Consider the following 24,247-nt stretch of genomic DNA (forward strand, 5'->3'; position numbering starts at 1 on the left):
ATCAGCACCCCTTGTTCAGTTAACAAGGTTATTAGTAGGTATGCTAAGATCTGGTCCGAGTTTCATAGTGTAAGTCAGATCAAGATTTCCTCTGCGTTTCTTGTTCATGCCTGCCCTGGAAATCTTTGCCACTGCTCAAGTTAGCATGCAGTTTAAGAAGCTGCCTAAGGATAAAGTTCTGTCATCTTGGCAAAACTAGCTTTCCCTAACAAATGTTTAAGGCATTATAAAATACCATTTTAATTTAATTATGTTTAAACGTATCTGAGATGGCTAAATGGTTTTTGGCTAACTCTGCTTTGCCAAAGTGGTTAGCTTGGGGGTATCACCTTAATCAAACATTTCTCATTGAAGTCCTTAAATAAATTAAATTTGGAAACCATAGTTAAACATCATCCTTTTTAAAACACTTTATCAATAAGGCTAAGTTTCTACTTTGTACTAAATCAAACCAGGAAAATAATTAGATTAAGATATTCTTTCCAGGCCAGCTGTGAGGCTTCATGCATCACAAGGATGAGCTCATTGTATCTTGGCCAGGATACTTCATTAATATATCAGAAAAGTTCTGTATAGTCTGTTCATGCTCAGCTATGGTACAGGAAACACAACAGGAAAGCAGAAATATGTAAGAGCAGGTTATGTCTTTCAGTGATGGGTAAAGCATCATTTGAAATGAAGACAACAAACAATGCAAATGGATTTCATGCTTGTCAGGGAGTCTCAAGGCTTTGATGGCACAGACAGTCCTACAGTGCATTGCCACAGCACCTCTCACAGTTGGCCTCTGCTCCTTGGGAGGGCTGGGAGAGGCGGTGTAAACAGGCATTTCACTTAATTTGTGTCATATTCGTAAAGGTCAAAAATGCAGCATTCTGTGACAATGAATGGCTTGTTTTCTAAGCATGTCCATTAAGCAGAGCAGATGCATGGCACAGTTTAACTAGAAATTCCGGTACTCCAGCATATGTTTCCTTTCATATGCTCTAAGGGAGAAAAACCACTCTGAAATAAAAAAAAAAAAAAAAGTTTATAAAAAGCAATAACTTGATAAAATTTGTTTTGTTTCTGCTGAATTCATTGGATTACCTTCCACCGTACTTTCCTTTTCTTTTCATTTTATTTCATTTAAGATCAATAATATTTTTCATTTGTGGAAAACTTGTCTGGCATATGGTCTGGCCACACCAAGCGTTGTCCCAAGGCAGACCTCTGCTCTGGACCTGCAGGTTAAGTTGCCTGCAACAGCAAATGCAGCACAGGCAGAGCCCACATCCCCTGGGCTATCTGGGCAAGCCGCCCTGGGGCTGGGAAGTCCCCCATAACAAAGCTGGGCTCAGTGCTATGTTCCTCATTGTTTGGGCTCCCAGTACCCTCATCCCCATGTCTGACTCTGCCCTTCCGTACACATCACACAGAAAAATGGAAAAATGTGCAGTTTGATGTGGGGTGGATGAGGAGCCTAGCTGGGCAACAAACCTACTCCATTTTTACCCTAGAGCTAGCTCAGAAGAAAGTACTTTGGATCAATTTATCAAATCAGACTAGTTCTCTCAAAGTTGCATCCAGAAGGAAATAACATGTTTGTCGGCTGTGGAAGATACCAGCTTTGCAGAAGCTGTTTATTCTGTCAGAAGTATTCTAATGGAAAGTCCCGTGGTCACTTTTATATTCAAGCAATGTTACTCAAGTGTTGTCTTTATCCTGTATTCGTTTTTTAACAATAATTTTCATGGAAGTTTAATACCAGAAGACAATAATAACAGTGTGCACAAATTTGTTATTTTAGTAATTATTATGGGGGAGCTGGCCGCAGGGGGATGAGCAGAACTGGGGGGAGCAGACTAGTGACTCCTATCATAACTCTTGACAAAATCTAAAATGACACATGATCTCCATAAAGGACAGAAGAAGGCAAAGTCTGCAGATGTTCCCAGCAGCAGTTACAAATCCAAAAGAGACAAAACTTTTCTCTGTGCTCCTGCCTGTACAAATTGCCTGCAGGGTGTTTCGAGAGAGAGCTGGAATGTCTTTTTCAAGCCGTTCACACTCTGCTGCCTGTGTTCAAGAGATGGGCTTTAACAGACATGAAAGAGAAAAAGCACATGCTCTGAATCAGGTTGAGATTTTATTCCACAAGGATGAAATACCTACAAGATGAGCTTTGGAAAGCTAATTTCATATCAGTCTATCTTAGAAGTGGTTGCTTCTCACTTCATAAAATGGTGGGGGAGGTTCAGCCATCAATTCCAACTGTGTTAGAACTGGTAAATCTGACATCATATCTATATTTTTCAGCAAATCAGTTGCTGAAGTTAGTATTTAAAAAATACAGGAGAAGCCTATAGTTCTTTTTCATTGATTTAAAGGAAGTCAAAGCAGACCAGTGGGCAGGAGGCAAAATTGTGAAATCCCAGCTATAATACTACTTACATTTTGCCATCTATGTCTGGATTTAAGGCATAAACACAAAATGTTGAAGACACAAGGCCCAGTGTGTCAGCTGTGGAAGCCAAGTCAGCAGCATTTTAGCTGCATGATTTTGGCATAGCCTTAGAAGCTGTGCTAGCATACATATCAGCAGTAATTAGGCCACAACTGGGGCAGTAGGGAAGTTTGCTCGAGCTCTGTCTTTACAAGTTCACAGATTTATTACCAGCCTGAATACTGCTGGATGTATTGAGATGACGCAAAGTTTTGAATCACAGTTTGAACTATACATCCCTGGCCAGTAGATGTTTCCCACTGTGGGAAAGGACCAGCAGTGCTGCTGTTGGTGTTCAGTGTTGTTTGTCTGCTTCAATTTAAGAAGAGCCAGCTTAATGTAGCTACAGCTAAAATGGGCTCTGACACTTGGTGACAGCCCCTGGTTAGGTATGTGACGTGTACCATGGCTGAGGCATTAGCCAGCACAGACTAAGAACCATCTGTGGATTAGCAAAGATGCCAGGGACTTAATTGTGCATAAACCTTCAAAAGATGAAAAGCTGAAAGAATGCTTTATACAAACTGACATGTTTGCTGAAGAGAAGGTCTGTGAGAAAGTTACAGCACATCCAGATCAGAAGTGTCGTAAATCTCAAGGATGCCAACACTGCCACGGGGGGACAGAAAGTTCCTAAATGTGGATACATCAAGGACACAGAACAAGCAAAGGGTAAAGAGAAAGAAAAGCTGTTTATTCTATGTTTCCCTGCACAGAAGTGTTTAATTTTGCAGTATGATGAATTCAGCATTGAGTTTTGAAAGACACTTAGATGAAAATCTAGTAGCCCAGAGCAGTGTACCAGCAGAGCAGGTTGCCTGCTTCAGGACTGTCCAGCCAGCAGTGGCATGTGTGTCACAGCTTCCTCCTCTTAACTCCAGCCATACAGCCCTAGGTGACAGTGTCCTGGGTGTCTTTATGGTGCTTGTATCCCCATTTGTCTGTTTAGCCCAGAAATAACTTTTGCATGTTTAAGACTGGTTCTGAGAGAGAAGAGGGGGAGAGAAGAAGTGTGCAGTTTGTTGTCAGAAACTGCACTTGCTCCCCTGCATCCTTCTCCTGGACTGTGTTGTCTGCAGATGGACAGATGGCAAGACAGAGCTCTCCTTTGCTTTTAGCCAGTTTTTAGCTCACTGAGGCAGAGAAGTTCCCTGGACTGTGTTTTTTCTTTTTCTTGGACCTGTTTAAACCTGCTCGGGACTGAGCACCCACAGGAGCACCAGCAGCTCACACCTGTGGCCCACGGGGCCGGGCCTGGCCTGCGACAATTCCAGCCAAAGAGGGATTGCTAACAGACTGGGGGAGCTGAGCTACAGCCCACAAAAAGGACTTTCTGAGTTTGTCATCTCTTCAGATTGGCAAGAAGTTTTATTGTTTAATACTGTTCATTTTCTGTGCTGGTAAATGCTTTGTCTGTTAAATAAACAGATTTTTCCACTTTCCTCCAAGGAAATCTTTTCCTGAACCAGTTGGGGGAGGGCCCACTTGAATTTGCTTTCTAGAAGCACCCTTTTGGAGGTTTTCTCCCAAATTTGCCCTAAACCAGGACAGGCAGCTTAAGGTTTCAGTAGCAATGTAGGGTTTTGCAGTGCCACATGACAGTGAGGAGACAGTGACATCTTTTAGGGATCCTTGGCAGAATGATGATGGCAGTAATTCATAGTTACAATTAAAGGTTTATTTTTTAGCAGGATGTTATGATTAGTGTAGCACAGAATTTATTATTAGAATGGCACCGGATTTCAACAAGCAGAATCAATGCAGTGCAATCTATAAGTAGCATAATACAGAATTTAGAGTACAATTTGGCTTACAGTTTCTAGTCAACTGGATGCTCAGCAGATAGGGTCAGATCTTAATCTATGGTTTCTTGTATCAGTACACTAACATAATCTCAACTCAAAAATCATGTAAAAGAATATGAGCCTCTTCCACAATCCTTGGAGGACGCAGAGGACAGGGGTTTGTCTCTGGCCAGTGGCAGCTGCAGTCCCAAGTTCCCCACTTAGGACTTGTAGCTGCTTGATTTTATCCTCAGTGCCCAGGATGCTGTTATTCTTTCCACTTCTGTGGAGGGTCATCACTGCATCACTGCCTGCTGGGCCATGTGCCTGGGACCTTCCAGCCTGGCAAGGCAGGAAGTAATTGAGCTGGTGCCCAGGAGTCTTGAGGTTGATAGGGAGGGGAAGAAGAAGTCTGTTTTGTTTCTTGTTGTACTTGCTTCACAGGACCTTGTGTTCATATTTTCTAAGCACTTGCTGGAAATAAATCCTCTGACTTCTTTCAGCAAGTTCATTTCGGATCGAGAAAGCAGAAGAAGTCTCACAAACAGCCACCTCGAGAAGAAGAAATGTGATGAATATGTAAGTCTCTCTCCCTGCTCTGTTCCCTGTCAAAAGGAGCTGCATGTTGTGTATGTGCAAGGCCTTTAGACATTGTCTTCAAAAGTGCTGGGCACACACAACTATAACTGAAATCAATTTCCAATAGGAACTGCCTGGGATCAGCACTTAAACAAAACCCCAAAACAAAACACCCGAGCATATTGGTTGGGTTGAGGCAAGGGAATCCCTCTGGCTTCTGTTGGGCAGGAAGTTGTGGTGGTTCCTTATGGCTTTGCCATATATGAATTACACACCCAGGATGTTTCTCAGGTGTAGTGGAAGATGGGGTTTAAAACTGAAAGTGCAGTATGAGCTGTGTGTTGCCTGTGCCATTTAGGGCAGTTTACAAAACCTATTGGGCAGCGAGCAGCGTAGCTGTGACAGAGTTCAGCAGCACTTTCTCCTCTTCCAAACAATTTTTATTAAATCCTTTTCATAGCAGTAGTTACTTACATCTGGTACATCACAAAACATGGGGTTTGAAGCAGGGGCGCATTTCCCTGCTCTGTTCCAGGCTGTTGCTGACACATCTGTCTTATTTCTCCAGATCCCAGGAACTACTTCACTGGGAATGTCTGTCTTCAACCTTAGCAATGCAATTATGGGCAGTGGGATTTTGGGTCTTGCTTTTGCCTTGGCCAACACAGGAATTCTCCTTTTTCTGTAAGTATTCATGTGGTGAGTAGCTGATCTCCATGGAATTTCACTGTGTTTAAAGAATGCATGCACTGCCAGCAAGTGGAGGGATTTATAGTCCATGTGTAATCAACTACAGCATTCAAGCCTGAAAATATTAGTTACAAGTTTCAGACATCTTTTTTTCAGTCATATGCTTTTGTGGGAAAAAACACTACTTGTAGTGCTAGAGAAAATTAAGTCCATGTTATTTACTACAGGCCTAGACAGGGATTTTTCCTGTGCTCTGCAAGCTACATAGACATCAAAAATATTCTATAGTAATAGTTGCAGTGAGTTAGCACCTAGTTCTTACTTTTGTCACAGGATTTCCAGAGCTTTCTTCAAAGCATGGTGCAATAAACACTTTTTTTAAACCAAGAGTTTTTATTTCCTTTATATGTTACATATATTTCTGTCTCACTCCCACAGTTTCTTTAATGAGTCCTTGAAAGCCAACATAAATATAGCCATGATTTTAGTACAGAAAAGAGCTGAGGTGGACTACTTAACTCCAGAAAAAAAAGAAATGAGACTTTTTATAAAGGAGAATTTCATAGTTAAAAATGAAACAGCACCATTGAATGACTAAGACAGTGTTATTCTGGATCTCAGTGTGAGATGCTTCATTTTGAAAAGTGATTGTTAAGAAATCAGTTGGGAATTGTGTGCAGATTTCAATGATAAATGTTAATTGAGGAAGGAAATACAATAATTTACATTATTTGAGAACAATTCAACATAGTAATTGAGTTTACAGATTGCTCTAAAGAGATGTCATTTCTTGAAGTTCAAATCTAAAAATATAGAACTTTTGCCATTTCTTAGGATTTTGGGAAATAAATAATTTGAGCCCTGTACAAAGCAGAGTAGATGGCCAAAGGGGTACATATAGCCATCTGCTCTGGAGTTTTGTGCCAGGATAGCTAGATCCATGCTGCTAGCTTAGAGTTTGCTGTGGCTGGGTAAAATCTAGGAGTAATCAAAGGAGTTAATCCCTTTACTTTAGGAGTGTAGAAGGTCTCATTATTGTGTTGTCACTAAGCTGGGCTGGACTGTAATTTTACATCTTTCGTTAGCAAAGTGACAGAGTTTATTTTATTTTTCCTGCTTTTTTACCTAGTGTTCTAACCTGGGTGTAATATTCCACCCATGCTCCATCTCTGAGAGTATAAACTGATGGTTGCAATAACTGCTGTTGATGCCTTAGGCCTCTGTTTTTAGGTAGTCCTGAAAAGGCATCGCTGTAAGGAGAGAAAAAGAAGTTGCATCTTTTCAAGCTTGTCACCTGATACAGGCTGATTAACAGGCTCTCAGCAGAGGAGCAGCCTCAATTTGTCCTTACTGCTTTAGTGTTTTATAATCCCATCCTCTTCTCATTCTTTCAGCAGTTTTTATGAGCGTTAGGTGACATGTGTTTGTTCTAAAGGATGTAAAAATGCAGTTTCTTTTAAGTGACATAGAACATCAGAGAAGGTGACCTGAACACCAGAGAAACTTCTAGCAAGGTGTATTGGTGACTCGAGTAGTGAGTGTGTAGATCTGTACCAACACATACAAAAAACTGCCAAACATGGATGTGGAGGTCTCATTCAGTAAATGACAGCACTGATCTCTATAGAATTAGCTGTGTGTATTTAAAAGTGGATAATATTTTTGTTAGCTTTATGATGCCTTTAGATCTGTTGGCCTTGAGATAGAGCAGCCAGCTGAGATCAAAGGCAGTAAGTTAGCAGGACCTTCCTGAGCAGGCAGTAGAGCTTCCCTCTTTGAAGCCTGGAGATGCAGGATCCTAACATGGTGTCTGTAGCTAGGCTTGAAAGTTGAACTGCTTTAAATGTTCTGCTCTCATGCCATAATCTCAGCGTTAAACCTAGTCCATTAGTGAAAGATTTTTTTCTTACATGCTAATTCTGTTCGTTTTTTCCCATAAGTGTATAGTTCTGCTGTCATTATCACAGGTAGATCATTTCTGCTTTGCAGGTGATTAGAGTCCTAACAATATTTTCACTACTTTTTGCACATAAGAAAGATCTTAAATTCACTGCTTTTGAGTAGCACAGTTCTGGAAAGGTTCTAGGTTGCTTTATCTAGTATTGACATGCACCATCGCTGAAAATTCTGCAGATGCAGAAAAATGAAGGGAGCATTTTCAACACTAACAAAGCAGACCCAGCCTGATTTCCACTCTCACAAGTTTTGGGTTCCTGCAGTGAGAAGTGTGTACTGCCATGAACATCTGGACCAATTCAGATCTGATATCCTAAGCAAAAGATGTGCAAAATAAACATGGCAATGACACATCTTATTTGCTTAACAGTGCCATAACAAAGCATTATACTTTCTAGCCAAAATTACTGCAGGTGGGAGCTCAGAGGAACTTCATCCCAGTGTTATTGTAGCTATTGCCTAGACCAAAAGACAGCATCATTTCCAGTATGCAAAAGGAGATAAAACTTTGCTGTAGAAAGATAACAGAAAAAGTTTGGAAAACTAGAGATGAGCTGGACTACCTGGGGATGGCAGGAGCAGTTGTTGTTGCTTGTGGTTTCATCCTGGAGAGCCAGGACCAAAGTGATGGATCACATTGCAGAGAAATATGGACTGGTCAAGCACCAGGTGTTTTCAACCTGCATTTAATGCAGCACTGCATGTGATCTGAAACACTTTGCTGAGGCAGAGTCGTCTTAGATTGGGAATAGTATGAGACTACAGCTGAAGTCTCACATTGCAGCCACTTCTGCTGGGTGTGTCTGGAAGGGGCCAGGAAGCTGCAGTGTAACTCCTGCAGTGTTTTAGGGAAAGCTGGCACACCTGCAGAGAGGCTGTATGAGAGCAAACCCTCTGCTCTTCCATCCTCTGCACCTTTTGAGGGTTCAGAACTGCTCAGTGAAATAATCCTTGTGACTGCATAATCCTCACAGGTGTTCTAGCCCTAAAGCCTGGGACTCCACAGAGGGGAGGGACAGCACAGGTTTCAGTTTACCTGCTAAATGTGGCATCTGGGAGAAGACAGCAGAAGGCATCACAGGAGCAATTTGTTCTTCCCAACACTGTATCAGTCCCCTAGCCTAAACTGTTTATTCTTTTGGGGGAAGGTAACTTTTGTATCTGCTGTTGGCTTCCGTAGCCACCAGCACTTCTTTGAAAGCAGACAAAATAAAAAGTAGAGGAGTGTTTTTGAGACTGCAGTGCAAGGCCTCCTGCTTCTGTTTTGAATTTGTGCAGAGCGAGTGGCATGGACATTTTCATTCCTTTCCAAGGGGTGGTTCTGGCACGAGTATTCCTGTCCATACCACAGTCCTAGGACAAACAAGTTTTTCATACAGTGCTAATGAAAATGCCAAGTGTCTGTAGGAACTCTATGGGGAGCTAAGGACAACAGATCAGATAAATACCTGGCTGCTTGGGAGTGTTATTTTTACCACTGCAAAGGCTCCATGAGCTCAGTGCCTGAAAAACAGAAGTTTTTAATATTAAGACAGACTGGATGCTGGCAAGCAGAGCTGTGGCCATTTGGGGCTGGGAGTGAGTCAGCCCTGCAGCTGAGCACTGGGGCCGAGCGCCGTGCCTGTAGGCAGACAGGGGCGGAACGGCTCGGCAGGGAACACGGGCAGCAGCAGGGCTTAGCAAATCCATCAAAAATGGACCAGAGTGACCTCAGCTTGTACAATCTTCCTTTCCTTCTCCACCTTCTCAAGGAGAAACGCCCTTAGGGCTGTACAAAGAGTGTGTTGTTATTGTCAGCCATCACTCTGTGCTGGCGAAAGGACAGTTCCTCCTATCACCTCTTTATGTTTCTCCCTGTTCCTCTGACCCCAAGAAACTAGTTGGTCGTTATTTGGCACAAAAGTATTTCCAGTGTAAACTAATAAAAAAGTGGGGGAGGAGGCTTCTCATTCTGTTCTTTCTATGTATTCCTATGAAAAAGATTTGTTGCTGCCTATCTATGGCAGCAGTTTGTTTTCTCTTGAATTTTAGTTGTGTTTTTCTCGGTGTCCGGAGGGTAGTTGTCATAATAAAGGGAGGGATTGCCAACGGATTGTCTGAATGCTCTTCACACACATCATGAAAACATCATCAGGTCTTTGTGTGTCAGAGTGTTGGAGGGGAAGGCACACATGGTGCTTAGATTAAAGACATTGAGCAATGAGAAAATGTGCTTTTATGCACTTGGCCCCCGGCACTGACTAATTATCATTTGTGCCAGCAAGTTCCCTACACAAACAGTTTGGTCATTACTTCCTGCAATTCTACTGTGTGAAGTTAAATTATGGATCATGTCAGACCAGGACTGACATCAGTGAGGCAACACGAATCTCTACCTGGACAAAGTACAGGCCTTTGGTTGCAGCCTTTATTCCCAAGGGAAGCCAGTCTAGCCTTAACTTCCCTCATCTTCCTCCTCCTTGGGCACTGTGAGGTACATAAAAAGCCATTTGGGCACCCCTTTGGTAGCATATGAAACATGTCCTGGGAAAAGATGCTTCCATTTTGTATGGAAGTCCTTAAATGAAAGACTTTGCTTTAAATTTTCACTCTGTTTCCAGAAAATAAAAAAGTGCCTTGGAATGGATTTTGAGTGAAATACCTGGCTTGTCTGTGCCCTGTTAAATCTTCATTCTTCTCTGATAAAACATCTTTATTCTTGCTTTTTTCAATATGAGGAGATGTAACTCTGCAGCTCTGCTAAGTCTTATTTGGTTGTATCCCTCTACATGCAGAGTATTCTACCTCCGTGGTGGAATTGCAAGCAGGATGTGAATCACATGTATTTTAGGGCTTATTGCATTGTCAGGGGAATAAAAAATTATCTCAGAGTCGATAGGAATGTGACCTGACATGAAATATTGCAATGTCAGACCTCATCTCATATGGTAAACTTTATTTTCCGTTCTTTTTTAGGCTGCTTTTGGTTTCGGTCACTCTGCTGTCTATTTATTCAATACATCTCCTGTTGGTGTGTTCAAAGGAAACAGGTAATTTAAGATGCTACACCATTCAGTAGAATGTAAAAATCAAGAGGTGACAAGTGTTCAAATGAGGCCAGGTGCTTTGTGTAAGATGGGGATTTTCTATCACTTTGCTGACACAATAGGAAGGCCTGATACATTTTGAGTCAGAAGCCTAGAATTAACAAGAATTTGAAGAATTTATGGAATGGCAATGGAGAACAACATCACTGTATAGAGAAATACTTGTGACAAAGAATGAATTCTGCTGCCCAGAAATGTTATCTTCAGTGAGCTAGAAGGAACAGCTCATATAGTTTCTTTGCATTGCAAATGAAATATAATGTATCTTTGCCTATGGTGAAACTTACCTGGAAACACAGTTTGTCCTTAGTGGTTAGTGTGAAACTCCTGATAATCTTTGTGGTGGAGTTTTCTTACAAAAAAATAAAAGGGAACAGTTCCTTCACAGAGAGAAGTGTAACTGTAACACAGATACACTATCTCAACACAGAAATTAGAAGTTGCCTACAGTACTATGTCAAATGACGCTGTGTTCTGAAGTCCAAGAGCCTCTTTTCTTGTTAACAATTTCTAAATGTTAACAATGTTTCCTTGTTGACAATGTCATATTTAAAAAATAATCTGTGCATAAGAATACTTTAATATTTAAATATGCAATTTGGACAGACATGATTACTGTTATAATATGTATAATGTCAGCAACTGCCTATTTCTGATAGGTACAGCTTCCTCAATGTGGATACATTTGTGTCCCATTACACTCAAAATCTAAGTCCTCTTTTCTATGTTGCTGGTACATTTAAGTTCAGACTTACTTTTTACACAAACTTTAAAGCAGAAATGTCAGTAAAGTAATATAGACAAAACCAGATAATGGGATAATTTTAAAAATGTATCCCAAAAATAATCTGCCCACTATTTCTCTTTTTGTTCCTATGTATCTCACCATCTTCACAATGTCCACTACTCATTTTTATCAGCCTACATCACAGACAAGTAAAAAAAAAAAAATTAACATAAACACAAACCAATTAATGGAGGAGTTTCACAAGCTTGACAGATATTTGGAAAGGAATTTTAGTTATCTTTTACACCTTTGCCTGCTTTACCAAAAATATACAACACTGAGAATTCACAATTTGAGGCTTTGTCATTAGAAGCCATAAATGATCCTCTAAACCAGTGGCTGTCCTCATCTGATCGTTGAGTCAAGGCAAGCAGAACTGCAGAATGGCAGTAGTGTGTGTCCAGGCTGCCTGGGCTGACTTGTGGATCCTGCTGTGCTGAGTTTCTTCTGGAGAGGAGCCTTTCTACATTACTCTCATTGCAAGTGAAAAACTTAATATGCTGGGATGAGGATACCAGGACTTAACATGTCACTCAGGGTATAGACACACTCATTAAAAGTGTGTAAAACTCTCTTTAAGAGCTTCCATTTCAGAAGTGACTGGTAGCCAACAACAACATTTTTAGAAGTCAGGAAAATATACCTACATAATTTTCAGCCCTAGAAATTACAAGGGAGCTCCCTATTTACTTGCAAATGGCAGGTTGGGCTGCATAGACAGGTGCTTGGCTGAAAAGGAATCGTGAATGCTTTGACTCAACAGCTTTCAGTGGTGTGCTCGTTACCTTTCTCCTCTTCTTCTGATGCAGGCTGCATGGTGTATGAAAAGCTTGGTGAGCAGATCTTTGGCACCCCAGGGAAAATGATTGTCTTTGGATCTACATCTCTTCAGAATATTGGAGGTAAAGGAAATAAAGAATATTGAAAAAAAAAGGCTTGGAAAATCTCAATAATTTTACAGCTGCAAACAAGTCAGGTTCCTTCTCTCCATGACTTCCAGGGACCTTCATGGTCCTCAGTATAGTTGTGGCTATCATTTTGCATGCAGCCCTTTAAAAATACTGCATTACTGAGTGATCAGTGATTTACAGTCAGTCATAGTTTGGGGTTTTCTATCATCAGACACTGATGTGGGAGGGAGAAGGTTAAGGATGCTTCTCGGTACTTGTTCCACAAACTATTTTACCCACTTTCTAAAATTATCTTATTCTTCCTCCAGCAATGTTGAGCTATCTCTTCATAGTCAAAAATGAGTTGCCTTCTGCCATAAAGTTTCTAATGGGAAAAGAAGAAACTTTTTCGTAAGTTGAATTAGTTCTGTTACTTAGATTGTAGAATTTAAAATGTATAGTAAATTTTAAGAATATGTTTATAAAAGCTCTGAAGTATTGGATGGTCTTTAGGTTTGTCAAAGTAGATTTTCACAGGAATATCTTAGGGGGTTAATAAAAGACAAGATAAATTTGGGAAGGAGACAATGGATAGGGAATGAAACTTTAGTTGCCCTTTCTGCACACCAGCTTTTCATGAAGAATTTTGTTATATACAAAACTCTTATAGAATCCAATATTTTACAGTGTTAGGCCACACTTGAAATATTGTAAACAATGCAAGTTAAAGATATTATGTGTTTCCATGAATTCTGAATCTCTTACATGATTTTGCCCCTGAAACAATGTCCACAAAGCGAAATTCTTTGCAACTAGCATATGACCATTGCAGAATATTTATATAAATAAGATTTCTGCCCTTTATCTCTCTTTGGCATTTGCCAGCTATTTTAGTAGAGGGGTAGCATTTTTTTATACCAGTTAATACCCCTTGCACTGGATTATATGGTGTGCTGCAGTGTAGGAGAAGGTTGTAGAGATTCCATTCTTAGGCTTTCCTACTCTACTGGACCAAGCAATGGAAATAGGCCGTACAGAACATCACTAACACTGCCCCTTCTCCTCTTTCTTTCTTTACAGTAGGATGCAAAGCACTTTGGTAGAGGAGATGCAGACTTGGGCTAGCTAGTGCCTGCCAGCCCACTGGAGCCTGGTTTGCTGCTCCAGTCGCGTGCCTGGGTGGTTTGGCAAATGACTCGTGGTGGCCCTCCAGCCCCACTGTGCTCTCTGGCCCTCTGTGTGATCTTTCATTGTCATGGCAGGGTGGCTTGTGTCAGCTTACAGAGCTGGTGGTTCTGCCTCTCAGACCCACGCACTGATCTCCATGGTAGGGTGATACTTTGGTGACTCGGGAAATCTGCCCTACCTGAGTCAGAGCAGTGCCATGGATACCTAACGAGTCTACAAAGCCAGGATGGGATCCTTTCTGTCCTTTATTAGAAACATGTAGGGTAAGGAGACCAAAGATAGTTCTGTAAGTACAGCAATCAAAGAGGATGACTGGTGAGGAAAACCAGAAAATGTTTAGGATGTGCTCATGGTATGGTTTTTTTAATGTTTTATACAGGGAATGGTACGTGGATGGGCGTATCCTTGTTGTCGCAGTGACGCTTTGTATAATCCTCCCTTTATGTCTCCTGAAGAACTTAGGTAAGATGAAAATGCCACCATGAGACTCAAAAAGAGGTACCCAAATATTGTGCCACTGATGGCCAAACTGACAATTCAACTATAATAAGAAAAATGTGCTCACATTGTTATCTAAGGAGCCTCCCTGATCCAGAAATAATCTGTGTTCTGAGCATTTTGAAACAAGTAGGCCTAAATTATCACAGTGATTGAGCTCAGTATTAACCAGCTTTATCCACACAATTGTGGAAATTGATTTTACAAATTATAGTTAAGAGGGTCTTCATTTCATAAGGTAATTCAATTTTATGTGTGGCCTATAAAAACAAGTTCACAACTGGTGAGATTACAAAAAATGTTACTTTTCTATCTGCATGAAAATTTTACTGGTGAGGTTAATTGGAAGTATTGGACTTTGAAGTAAGATATATACAGAGAATTGCATTTTCAGATGTGTTTGAATCCAACTGCAATGCCAGTAGGTACGCAGTGTATTTTTTAAAAACCATGCTGGTAACATTTGGCACCAAAGTCCATTTGGGATCTTCTTTTTTGAAACTCAGCTGACATGACTTAGGGAACCTGAGTCATATTCAGATTGCAATTGCATACTTTCAGGTTTTTTTCAATTATCACAGCCTCTTTTAAAAGTAAAGTTAGTTAAACTGTGGTAAAGGTGACCCTGAGGTCACGGCAAGGCTTAGGCTTGCCCAAAAGCTGGGAGACTTGAAAGACTTTGGGAGACTCCCACACCAACAGGACATGCTCTTGTCCTGCCCAGAAGTTCACAGCACATATTAAATGTTTAATACATTTGAATTTTTCATGCAGAAGCAAAAAGCAGTAAAAACCAAGATATGAGACTAATAAAATTATTCTGTATGAGACTTCCTCTTAATTTCTTTCAGGATACCTTGGCTATACCAGTGGATTTTCATTAAGCTGCATGGTATTTTTCCTGGTAGTGGTAAGTTCAGCTTGCTTTCTTTGTTGGATGAATCACTTGGAATCAGGATTGTTAAGGTGTCGGCGATGAAGAGACTGGAAAAGTCCAACTGTCAACCGAGCACCTTGTCCACCATTAAACTATGTCCTCAAGTGAAACATCCACTTGTGTGTTTTTGAACACTTTCAGGGATAGTGACTCCACCAGTTCCCTGGGCAGTCTTTCCAATGCTTCACAACCATTTCCATTAAAAAAACCATTCTTAATGTCCAGTTTGAATGCCCCTTAGTGCAACTTAAGGTCATTTCCTCTCATCCTGTCACTTGTTACCTGGAAGAAAAGGCTGAACTCCACCTGGCTACAGCCTCCTATCAAGCAACTGTGGAGAGTAATAAGGTCCCTGCTCAGCCTCTTTTTCTCCAAGCTGAACATCCCCAGCTTCCTCAGCAGCTCCTCTTATGGCTCACTCTCGGCCCTTTACCAGCTCTGTTGCCCTTCTCTGGATATGCTGTGGCACCTCAATGTCCTTCTTGTAGTGAGAGGCCCAGAACTGGAAACAGCACTCAAGGGAAAGCCTCACCAGTGCTGAGTACAGGGTAATGATCACTTCCCTAGTCCTGCTGGCCACACTATTGCTGATGCAGGTCAGGACACCCACAATTCCACTGATATTTAAATTCTAATTTGCTTTTCATTATTATTTTAGCAATTAGCTGTCTTCTCCTCTTATTCTAGGTTATTTACAAGAAGTTTCAAATTCCCTGTGATGGACAAGGGCTAAATGCAACATCATCTATCCTATCAAATAGCTCAGAACATACGTGTAAGCCAAAGTATGTTATCTTTAATTCCAAGGTATGTTTCTTTTTATAATACTTACTTTTAATTCACATAATATATGCACCTACACCCCATATTCGTATTCTGATCAGCACCACAAAGGGCCTGATTCTCCATGGTTCCACTTGTGACCCAGTGGTTAATGCACAGCGGGTGTCCTTGCCCAGCCTTGCAGAGATGCCATGGGGAATGTGGCTCCTTGCAGTCTTGTCCTGCCCTGGCACAGAGGTGTTAAGGCTACAAGCCCAAGCTACCCCTGGACAATAACAGCTCTTTTCAGGAGATTTTTCCTTTCCACTGCTGCTCACTATCCGTGCTGCAACTGTGCCTTTAGGCTGTTGCTCAGTAGAGGCTGAGTAGGTCACATCTCCATCCAAAGCCCAAATACTCTGTCCTGCACCCAAACCACTTCCTTGTAACAGGGTACAAGTTTCTGTAGCCATGTGGTGAACTGGACTATGAAAAGGATATGGTTGAAAGTTAATAAGCAAAAATTTGGTTGCCTTTCAGCTGGATGCTTCCTTCCATCACCACACAGCTGCAGAAAAAGTTGGTCTAAGAGAATGTGGGAGGGCAGCTGTCTCTACCTGCAGGAGGATGGTTCCTGTCAGCTGTGCTGGGATGCAGTGCTCCCAGTGAAACAGCACTTTATCCATCAGGATGTGGTCCTCAGGGCCTTAGTCACTTTCATAGGGAATGCACATTTATAGCAGAGGTGTGCAAATATATATTTTTTTAAATTTAACCCACCAGCTTCAGTTGAAGAAGCCAGGTGAAGCACTTTTCTTTGGCTGGAGGTAACCATCACCCCAGATCCATCATGATGAACCAAGAATTAGTTAACTTGCTGTGCCATGGCAGCTTAGGTGTAGGTATACTTCTGTAAACTTTGAAAGGTAGTCTTCTTCTTCAGTGAGTGTCAGCATTTGCCTCAGGGCCAATGGAGGCACCTCGGAAGGATCAGTCTATCTGAATTAGGAGCTGAACTCCAGAGGCTTGCCCTCTGGGCCAACAATTTGCCAGTCTTTTTAGCAGCTTCAGTGTGTGAGAGGAGACAGGACAGTTTCACAGAACAGGACAACTGAGGTTGGCAGAGACCTGGAAATCACCTGGTCAAACCTCTGTGCTGAGGTAAGGCCACCTAGCATGATGTCCAGGCAACTTCTGAATATCCTACAGATGGAGACACCACAACAGTACTGTGCTGTGAGTGAGGGAGAGGTGGCAAAGGCCTGGGCAAGGAAGGACCTCCGGAGAGCAACCAGCACATTTACTGAATCTGTCAGGCCTGGGGTGCACCATAGGATGTCTTGTGTGGGAAGGGGATGCCTGTGACCAGCACAAGCAGATCTCAGAGGGCAGGACAGAGCTGCATGTAGAATAGACTCACGTTGTCCTTAGAGGAGGACCTATAATTACCTATAATTTCAGGTATGTGACCTCTGCTCATACCTGTTCCCTCAGAAGAATGGAAGTGCCTGAGCACTGATGCCATTTTTGAAGTTTGGCTGAGGGCTGAAACCCACCCAAGTTGTTAGCGGAGAAGGGGCTGAGGTCCCACTTGGAGGCCTTCTGCCCTTTCTGGTGACATAATGGTGTTTCTCTTTCCCCAAGAAAATGCATGCTCCCTCCACAGCTCTCCTGGTCCTTTTGTTGGCCTGTGAAATTAAGGGATTCAGTCTGGTACCTTGAAATATCCATTTCTTTGTAAGTTCTGCATTCCTGTTCTCTTTTCTTACAGTCTGGATACGGGCTTCCTCTTCAGGACTTCAGCCTTAGCCCCATGGGCGCGCACCCCTCTCCATGCCAAGGCAGGGTAGCGTAGCCGTGACCCACCACACGTCCCTTTCACGCGTGACACCGTGACACTGTGCTAGTGACGGTGGCAGTAGCTGGGCAGGCAGACCCATCCCAGGGGGCAAAGGCAGCAGCAGCGTGGCAAAGCCAGCTCTGTGCTCTGAGCACAGTCAGTGCTGCGCTGATGCCACCAAGGCAAGACTTTGTCCTCCTGTTGAAAGCGCCCTGGTTTCCCCCATTTTGTTAAACACATGCTAAGGGACAGGTCTTCTGCCTTCTCAGAAAGGCTCTCAGTGTTTGTTTGAAGAGTCCAGAGAGCTTGGAGCTGAGGTAGTTGAACATGGAACATTTCTTCAGACCACCGGGGAAAATACTTCTTCTTAACTTATTTTCTGAAATTCTCTCTGAACAGACCGTGTACGCTTTGCCCACCATTGCTTTTGCATTTGTGTGCCACCCATCAGTCCTCCCGATTTACAGCGAACTTAAAGAGTAAGCCTTTTTTATTTTTTTAAACAGTTTATTGTTTTGACCCATTTTACATGGGAAGTGTTAGCACAGAGGTGCTCTGAGTCATTTGTACCACTCAGAGGTGTGCTTTAGTAACACTCATCAAGCATGGCTGTCAGCTAGGAAATCTGGCCTCCAGTCATGCTGTGCCCCTGGAGCAGGGGTAAGGGAGGTGGAGAATAATGCAATACTTGGGAGTTTTGCCTGGAAATACACAGCAGCCTGGGGAGAGCCAAGTTCTGCCAGTTGATATTTGGCACAGGAGAGGCGTGTGTTCCGCTAACAGTGTTTGTTCCACAGCATTAGTGCAACCGAAAGTCTGTTGCAGTACCAGGAAAATAAAAGTGATTTCAGCCTTACTGATACTAAAAGACCTTTGTTGGTACTGCTGTCTCACTGACACCCCAGCTGGGATGGATGGGCTGTGGGGAGCTGGAGATCAGCTCTGCTGTGACACTGCTGACCGCCCTGGGCAGCTGCAGTGGGGTCCTGGGCTATGGCGGAGCCCCAGGGAGAGGTCAGGGTCTGTCAGACCCATGACTGCCCTCAGACGCTTGCTGGGTGCTTGAAATTTCAAGTCACTTGAGCAGGTTCCCAGGTACCTGTTAGGGCAACCTTGTGTGGATTTAAAAGTCTGAGCTTAGGTACTGGAGTGTTCATACTTCAGAACAAATATCTGAAGATTAAATGTTTACACTTTAACTATTTTACAGGTCAGCATAAATCCAGTATTTTCTGCACATGGGGACACAGATATTTCTCTGCAGTCATTCAGAACATTTTGGGGTTTTTTTTCTCTATGAATAATTTTATACTTCCTTCATTTTGACCTTTTAATTTAATTACCAAAGTGTTTCAGGGTCATCCTGTCTCCACATGGCTTCACTGTTTAAGCAGGTACAGACATGGAGCAGACCCACAGGTCACACCCACTATTTTTTCACTTAAGCCCAGGAAGGGTCCTTTTCCCCAGTCCTTTTCTTCCTTGTGCAGCTGTCAGTGAGTTACTGTTTTAAATGAAAATGCATTTATACGTGTCCCCAGAATTACTATGCTTATGCAAACACCTAATACATTTTGAAACAGCTATGGAAAAATCCAGCCAAACCATTCTTATGTGTTCTTTTCTTGTTCTTTCTCCAGCCGTTCACAGAAAAAAATGCAGTTGGTTTCAAATATCTCATTTTTTGCCATGTTTCTGATGTACTTTATGACTGCCATATTTGGCTATTTGACTTTCTACGGTAAGTATGGGGTTCTTTACTGATCAGAGTAGAAAGGGGATACATGTCAAATCAATAGTGTATCCCAGCTGGAAAGGAAAGTCCCATCCACTTATATTAAAGTACTTTTCCAAATAATTTTCCTTGTAGTTCTCATATTGTAGGTATAAATCCTTTTCTCCTCTTTCCCCGTGGATGAAATGCACAAGTGAAAGTATTATTTGCGAAAGGCATTTTCAAAATATGAGGGAGAGATTTGTTTTACAGAATTGAGGATTAGCTGGGCCCCACTAAGATTTTATTTTATTCCAAGGTCCTCACCTGAATGATGTGTGCATTGGTAATGGCTGAAGCATGCATATTTGCAAAAGTTGAGACAGATTTGAGAGCAGGTCCTAGGAAATGAGTAACAAATTGGCCATCACAGCTTTTTCACTTTCTTAGTAACGCTTTCGTCATAGAGGCAACAGACCAAATGTTTTCCCTGTGTCCCTAGAGCTGACCTCTTAAGGTCTTGGTTAAACAAACTGCAGTGAAGGTGGGGAAGCTTTGAGTGTTGTCCCAGCTCAGCCACCAAAGGATGATTATCTCAGTGTTTGAGACTCCCACCCTGTCTCTCTCCATGCATATCAATTCAGTTAACAAACAAATTATATTGTATCACTAAAGGATACAATATGCATGCCCTAAAGGCACAATTCTTCAGTAAAGTAGGATAAAATACAAATGTTGCCCAGGAACTCCCATATTCCAGTATCATGAGAATGTTGAAAAGTAGTGTCTTTTTCCATGGACTGCTAAGGGGTTACAAGACAGGTGACAAAGCTGATGTTTTTTGCCTTTTACCTCAGAGTCACCCATCAGTCTTCACCACCCTATTCTAAGTGGCATTTTTGTTACAACCTCCCCATTCATGATAATGTCCCTTGTGAGCCACCAATTGCAAGAGAAAAAAAATAAGTAAATATGAAATGTGGCTTTTTTTTCCCCAAAGCTGTACCAAATCTCATATTTGCTTTCTCAAACTCTCATTCTGATTATGAGGCCTTGAGTATCCATGTGTTGAAGTAACTTGAGGTCATCTGTTCTAATTTTCCCAATGAACCCACAAATAGGCTGCAAGTGACAACAGCATCAGCCGTTCTCATCCAGCTGCTCCCATCTAACCCATTTTCGTAGAGATGCATCAAATTAGCAGCCCCAGGGAGCAAGTGGGTGTAAATCAGCATGGACCCCTTCGCTTTGGCAGGGAGGAGATTCTGATGTGATTGCCCCAGGGATCTGAGGAGGCAGATCTGTGGCGCTCCTCTCTGGGAAGCTCCCACACCCCTCAAGGACGAGGGTCTGCAGTCCATGGAGGAGGTAGGGGCTGCGTCCTTCTGGCCCTCCTGAGGGGGAATGGTGGAGGAATCCCTGGGGTGTCTTGTGTGCCTCTCCCCACATTAGGCATCCCTGCTCTACAGCACTGACAGCCCACAGGTGGATGCTGTGGAGAGCTCTGCTGGGGCTTCTGCAGTGTCAGTGCAGTGACAGGCTGCAAGAAAGACACTGAGGGAATGTAGAATTCCTCCATAAAATTCCTTCATTCTTCCCCTTGAGACCAAAAAGACCTTACCTTTCATATGTTCACTTACAGTGTTCTAACCCTCTTCTCTACCCTTACCTGGGTAAGAACAGTATTTTTATTGTGACCATTTCTTCTTTACACCAATAGTACTTGTCTGTTTGCTGTGTTCTCAAAAGTGTTGCAGTGATGACTATATTTACATTGCAGAATTACAGAAAAGAGGTGTTTTTCTTCCCCTAAAAGGTCACAGTGTGGTTGGGCTCTGTGGTGTATCTAGCTGAAAGGAAAACAGACCTTCAACTGTAAGCCTTGCCCTTCACTTCCTACCTGGCTGCAGCCCGTGAGCGGTACAGAAGTTGCAGTCTGTGCTTGCAGGAGCAGAGTAAGCTCTGTGTTGCAGAAGCTGTGCATGTGCCCGGCTTGAAAACCCCACTCCTGATCTGCAGGGAGGTGGGAGAGCGTTTTCTTTCTCCTGGTGGGGATTCAGGCACTGCCTAGGTGGTGTTACCTGTGGTCTCTACCCAGAAGGGCGCCCTGGGGGGAGTGTAGGCATTTTGCCGCAGAACAGATCCCTCTGCCTCCAGGAATACATGAGGTTTTCCCAAGTGCCAAAGATGGTAAATTAGACGTGGCCACTGAGTTCCCTTTAAGAGCTGTTATGTTTTACCACCAGCTTTCTAAGATTAGCAAGCAGTAACAAGGGCCTAAAAAGGGGCAGCAAGTGTGTTTGGTGGCATGCTTAACAGCCACCCCTTTAGGTTATTGCTTCTGGATATTTAAAAATTACAAAGCAAACATGTAGGTCCCTCAGCAACTTGGTTTTCCTGCTGGTTAGTACACGCAGACCTGCTCTGTACTGTTTTTCACAGCTTCAAGGAAACATTTTGGCAGGAGGTTGTATTAAAATATTGCCAGCACCTCCCTGTTAAGCACCCCCTGTGATTTGTCTTGGCTGCTGGGGCTGCTGGCCAGCGTGGAGCTGAGCTGCAGGCTCTGCTGGCAGCCCTCAGAGGAGCTGCTGAAGGATTTGAGTGCAAATGTCAGAGTGTCCTGCTGAGAGCTGACCTGAGATAGGCTTTGTTCTCAGTTGAGAACAGGGGCACTGCTTTTTGCTGGAAGTTTATTTGCTGTTTAAATGAATTTAGCTCAAGACCTTGCAGTTTATATTAAGTTCAGCCATTGCAGTGCATGTCTTTATTTTTATATCATTTGGAACTTTAAAAAAAGTCCACAGAACCAATTAAAAATAGCTAATTTCACTTTACCTATTTTTGTATAAATGTATATATGTAAGCAAGCTTTCGTGTATGTCTCACTGTTGTCTTTTCTACAGTGAAAATTACCTTAGACTCAGGCATGTGCTGTTATGAAATAAGATGCATTTCTAAATCAGGCCTCCAAAGAATTAATATGGAATAATGGGATCATTGGGATTTTGTTTAAAGTGCTGTATTAACTCAAGGATGTTTCATTCCATACTCTTTTGTTTACAGATAAATCACTTGTTGTTCAAGAAGGCTGTTGTTAAGCAATGATTTTTGTGGACTAATTGCCTTTTTGCCAGAACACTTACCTTACTGTTTTTCCCATAGAGAATGTGCAGTCAGATCTGCTTCACAAATACCAGAGCAAAGATGACATCCTCATCCTGACTGTGCGCTTGGCTGTGATCGTGGCAGTGATTCTCACCGTGCCAGTGCTGTTTTTCACTGTAAGTAAAAAGGTCTGCATGGTTTGGAAGTTGGTAACAGCTGTGCACAGCACATTTCTTCAAACCACAATCCAGTGATGGCTGAGACTACTGTGTTGCAGCTACAAAAAGAGCTTGAGCTTGGATTAGTCTTTTCTCATGCCAGATGCCCACTAACTTCTGGAGAAGTTCTCTATAGAGTAAATAAATAAATAAATCACTTTTGGTAAATCTGTTTTAAATTGAATCCACAAGGATCCTCTCTGATGTCACATCACTTTACTGGAGCAGGCTCAGAGGTGAAGTTCCTTTTAAAGTGCAGAAGGATTCAAAAAGGCATGTTAGAAAGAGAGGAATATCCTACTGCACATGCACATGTCCCTACAGTTCTGAAATAAAAATTAATTTTAAGGGGTATTTCAAAGGACATTACCTCAGGCAACCCAAAATTTCAGACAGATCTATGCAGCACTTGTCATATGAATAACCAGTTAAAATAAACATGGGAAGATCATAGACTGATCTTGATGGAAAACTTCCTCTCTCTCTCTCCCCCTACAGGTGCGTTCGTCATTATTCGAGATGGCCAGAAAAACAAAATTTGATTTATGCCGTCATATTGTGGTTACTTTGGTTCTTTTGGTTATCATCAACCTATTAGTCATTTTTATCCCATCCATGAAGGATATTTTTGGAGTTGTAGGTAGAGTATCCTGGTTTTGTCCTGCTAATAAAAAACAGTTGCTAATCAGCAACGCAATAATTAGCTGTTGCTGACAGTTAACAAAACTCTTTCATTTGAATTTTGCAGGGGTCACTTCTGCCAACATGCTGATCTTCATTCTTCCTTCGTCATTGTATATAAAAATTACACAGCAGGATGGATCAAAGTTGACTCAGAGGATTTGGGTATGAATTCCATTCCCATCGATGCAACACCTCCATCTTGTCATTCTCTTTAATGTGCTAGGCGCAAAGCAGACCTAGTCTGAACATATGTGTGAGCTCCTTTACATTACATTCCCTCTGTACCTCAGTCAGCTGGCAGCTGTGCTTGCCCTTCTTTGCTCACCCTGGGAGTCCCCTGGTGGAGGGGCCGTGCCATGCACAGCATCTTGTGTTTTGGGGAGACCCTTCTCTGTGGGATGAGGTACTTCCCTGGCTGGCACGCAGCAGCAGCTGTCAGCAGGGTGCAGGAAGCCCTCCAGCCCTCTTCAACAAGCCTTTCAGTGCAGCAAGCTCTCTCTGCTTCTGTGTGTTGATCCAGAAAGCATGCAAAGTGCTCCATTTGCAGTATTCCTCATGGTTTTAATGGACCTGAGTCAGACCTAGGGTGGTTCCACACGAAGCAGCCAGCTGAAGTGTTATGTTAGCCATTTGGCATGCATGAGCAAATAGGAATGGACCTTGGAAAGATTTCCTGTGAGCTCCAGACAGTGCTGCAGCTGAAAAGATGCAGCATTCCTGTTATTCCCAGTCTAATGGGGCATGCACTGGATGCATTTACAGTTAGACCTTTCTTCTGTGAGCAGACAGGTAGGAAACTTGTTTCACTTTGGCTGCATCCACAGATCCCGTGACGGAAGGGCTGAACTTAGATGAACGCATATCCAGTGGGAAGAATATACTGATTTCTGTGGGGCTTTGGAAAGAGCAGAGTTGATCTGTCCTAAAAACAGACTCACTTAATCATCTTTAGAGGTGATCAGTGTTTAAGAAGGGAAATGAAAGGAGAAAAAAATTAGTTTCATGTTCAGCAAGAAATTAGTAATGGCACTAATCTGTTTA

At 42.4% G+C, this 24,247-nt stretch overlaps 1 protein-coding gene across 2 annotated transcripts in view; it reads left to right on the forward strand.

The window, feature by feature from the left end:
* The window catches only part of SLC38A1 (solute carrier family 38 member 1), a 42,540-nt gene that overhangs the window by 11,996 nt on the left and 6,297 nt on the right, over positions 1–24,247 (forward strand). For both annotated transcript variants that reach the window (XR_270505.4, XM_005480539.4), the window contains exons 3-15: positions 4,773–4,848; positions 5,417–5,532; positions 10,450–10,523; positions 12,177–12,269; positions 12,587–12,668; positions 13,825–13,907; positions 14,795–14,853; positions 15,568–15,687; positions 17,882–17,961; positions 19,123–19,223; positions 22,362–22,480; positions 23,021–23,162; positions 23,271–23,368. Coding sequence is in view for 1 of the 2 variants with exons in the window: in XM_005480539.4 (XP_005480596.1) it covers positions 4,773–4,848; positions 5,417–5,532; positions 10,450–10,523; positions 12,177–12,269; positions 12,587–12,668; positions 13,825–13,907; positions 14,795–14,853; positions 15,568–15,687; positions 17,882–17,961; positions 19,123–19,223; positions 22,362–22,480; positions 23,021–23,162; positions 23,271–23,368 (1,243 nt within the window). In the remaining variant the exon portion in view is untranslated. The remainder of the gene's footprint in view (positions 1–4,772; positions 4,849–5,416; positions 5,533–10,449; positions 10,524–12,176; positions 12,270–12,586; positions 12,669–13,824; positions 13,908–14,794; positions 14,854–15,567; positions 15,688–17,881; positions 17,962–19,122; positions 19,224–22,361; positions 22,481–23,020; positions 23,163–23,270; positions 23,369–24,247) is intronic.

Source organism: Zonotrichia albicollis, chromosome 4, assembly GCF_047830755.1.
Source record: "Zonotrichia albicollis isolate bZonAlb1 chromosome 4, bZonAlb1.hap1, whole genome shotgun sequence".
NCBI lineage: Eukaryota > Metazoa > Chordata > Aves > Passeriformes > Passerellidae > Zonotrichia > Zonotrichia albicollis.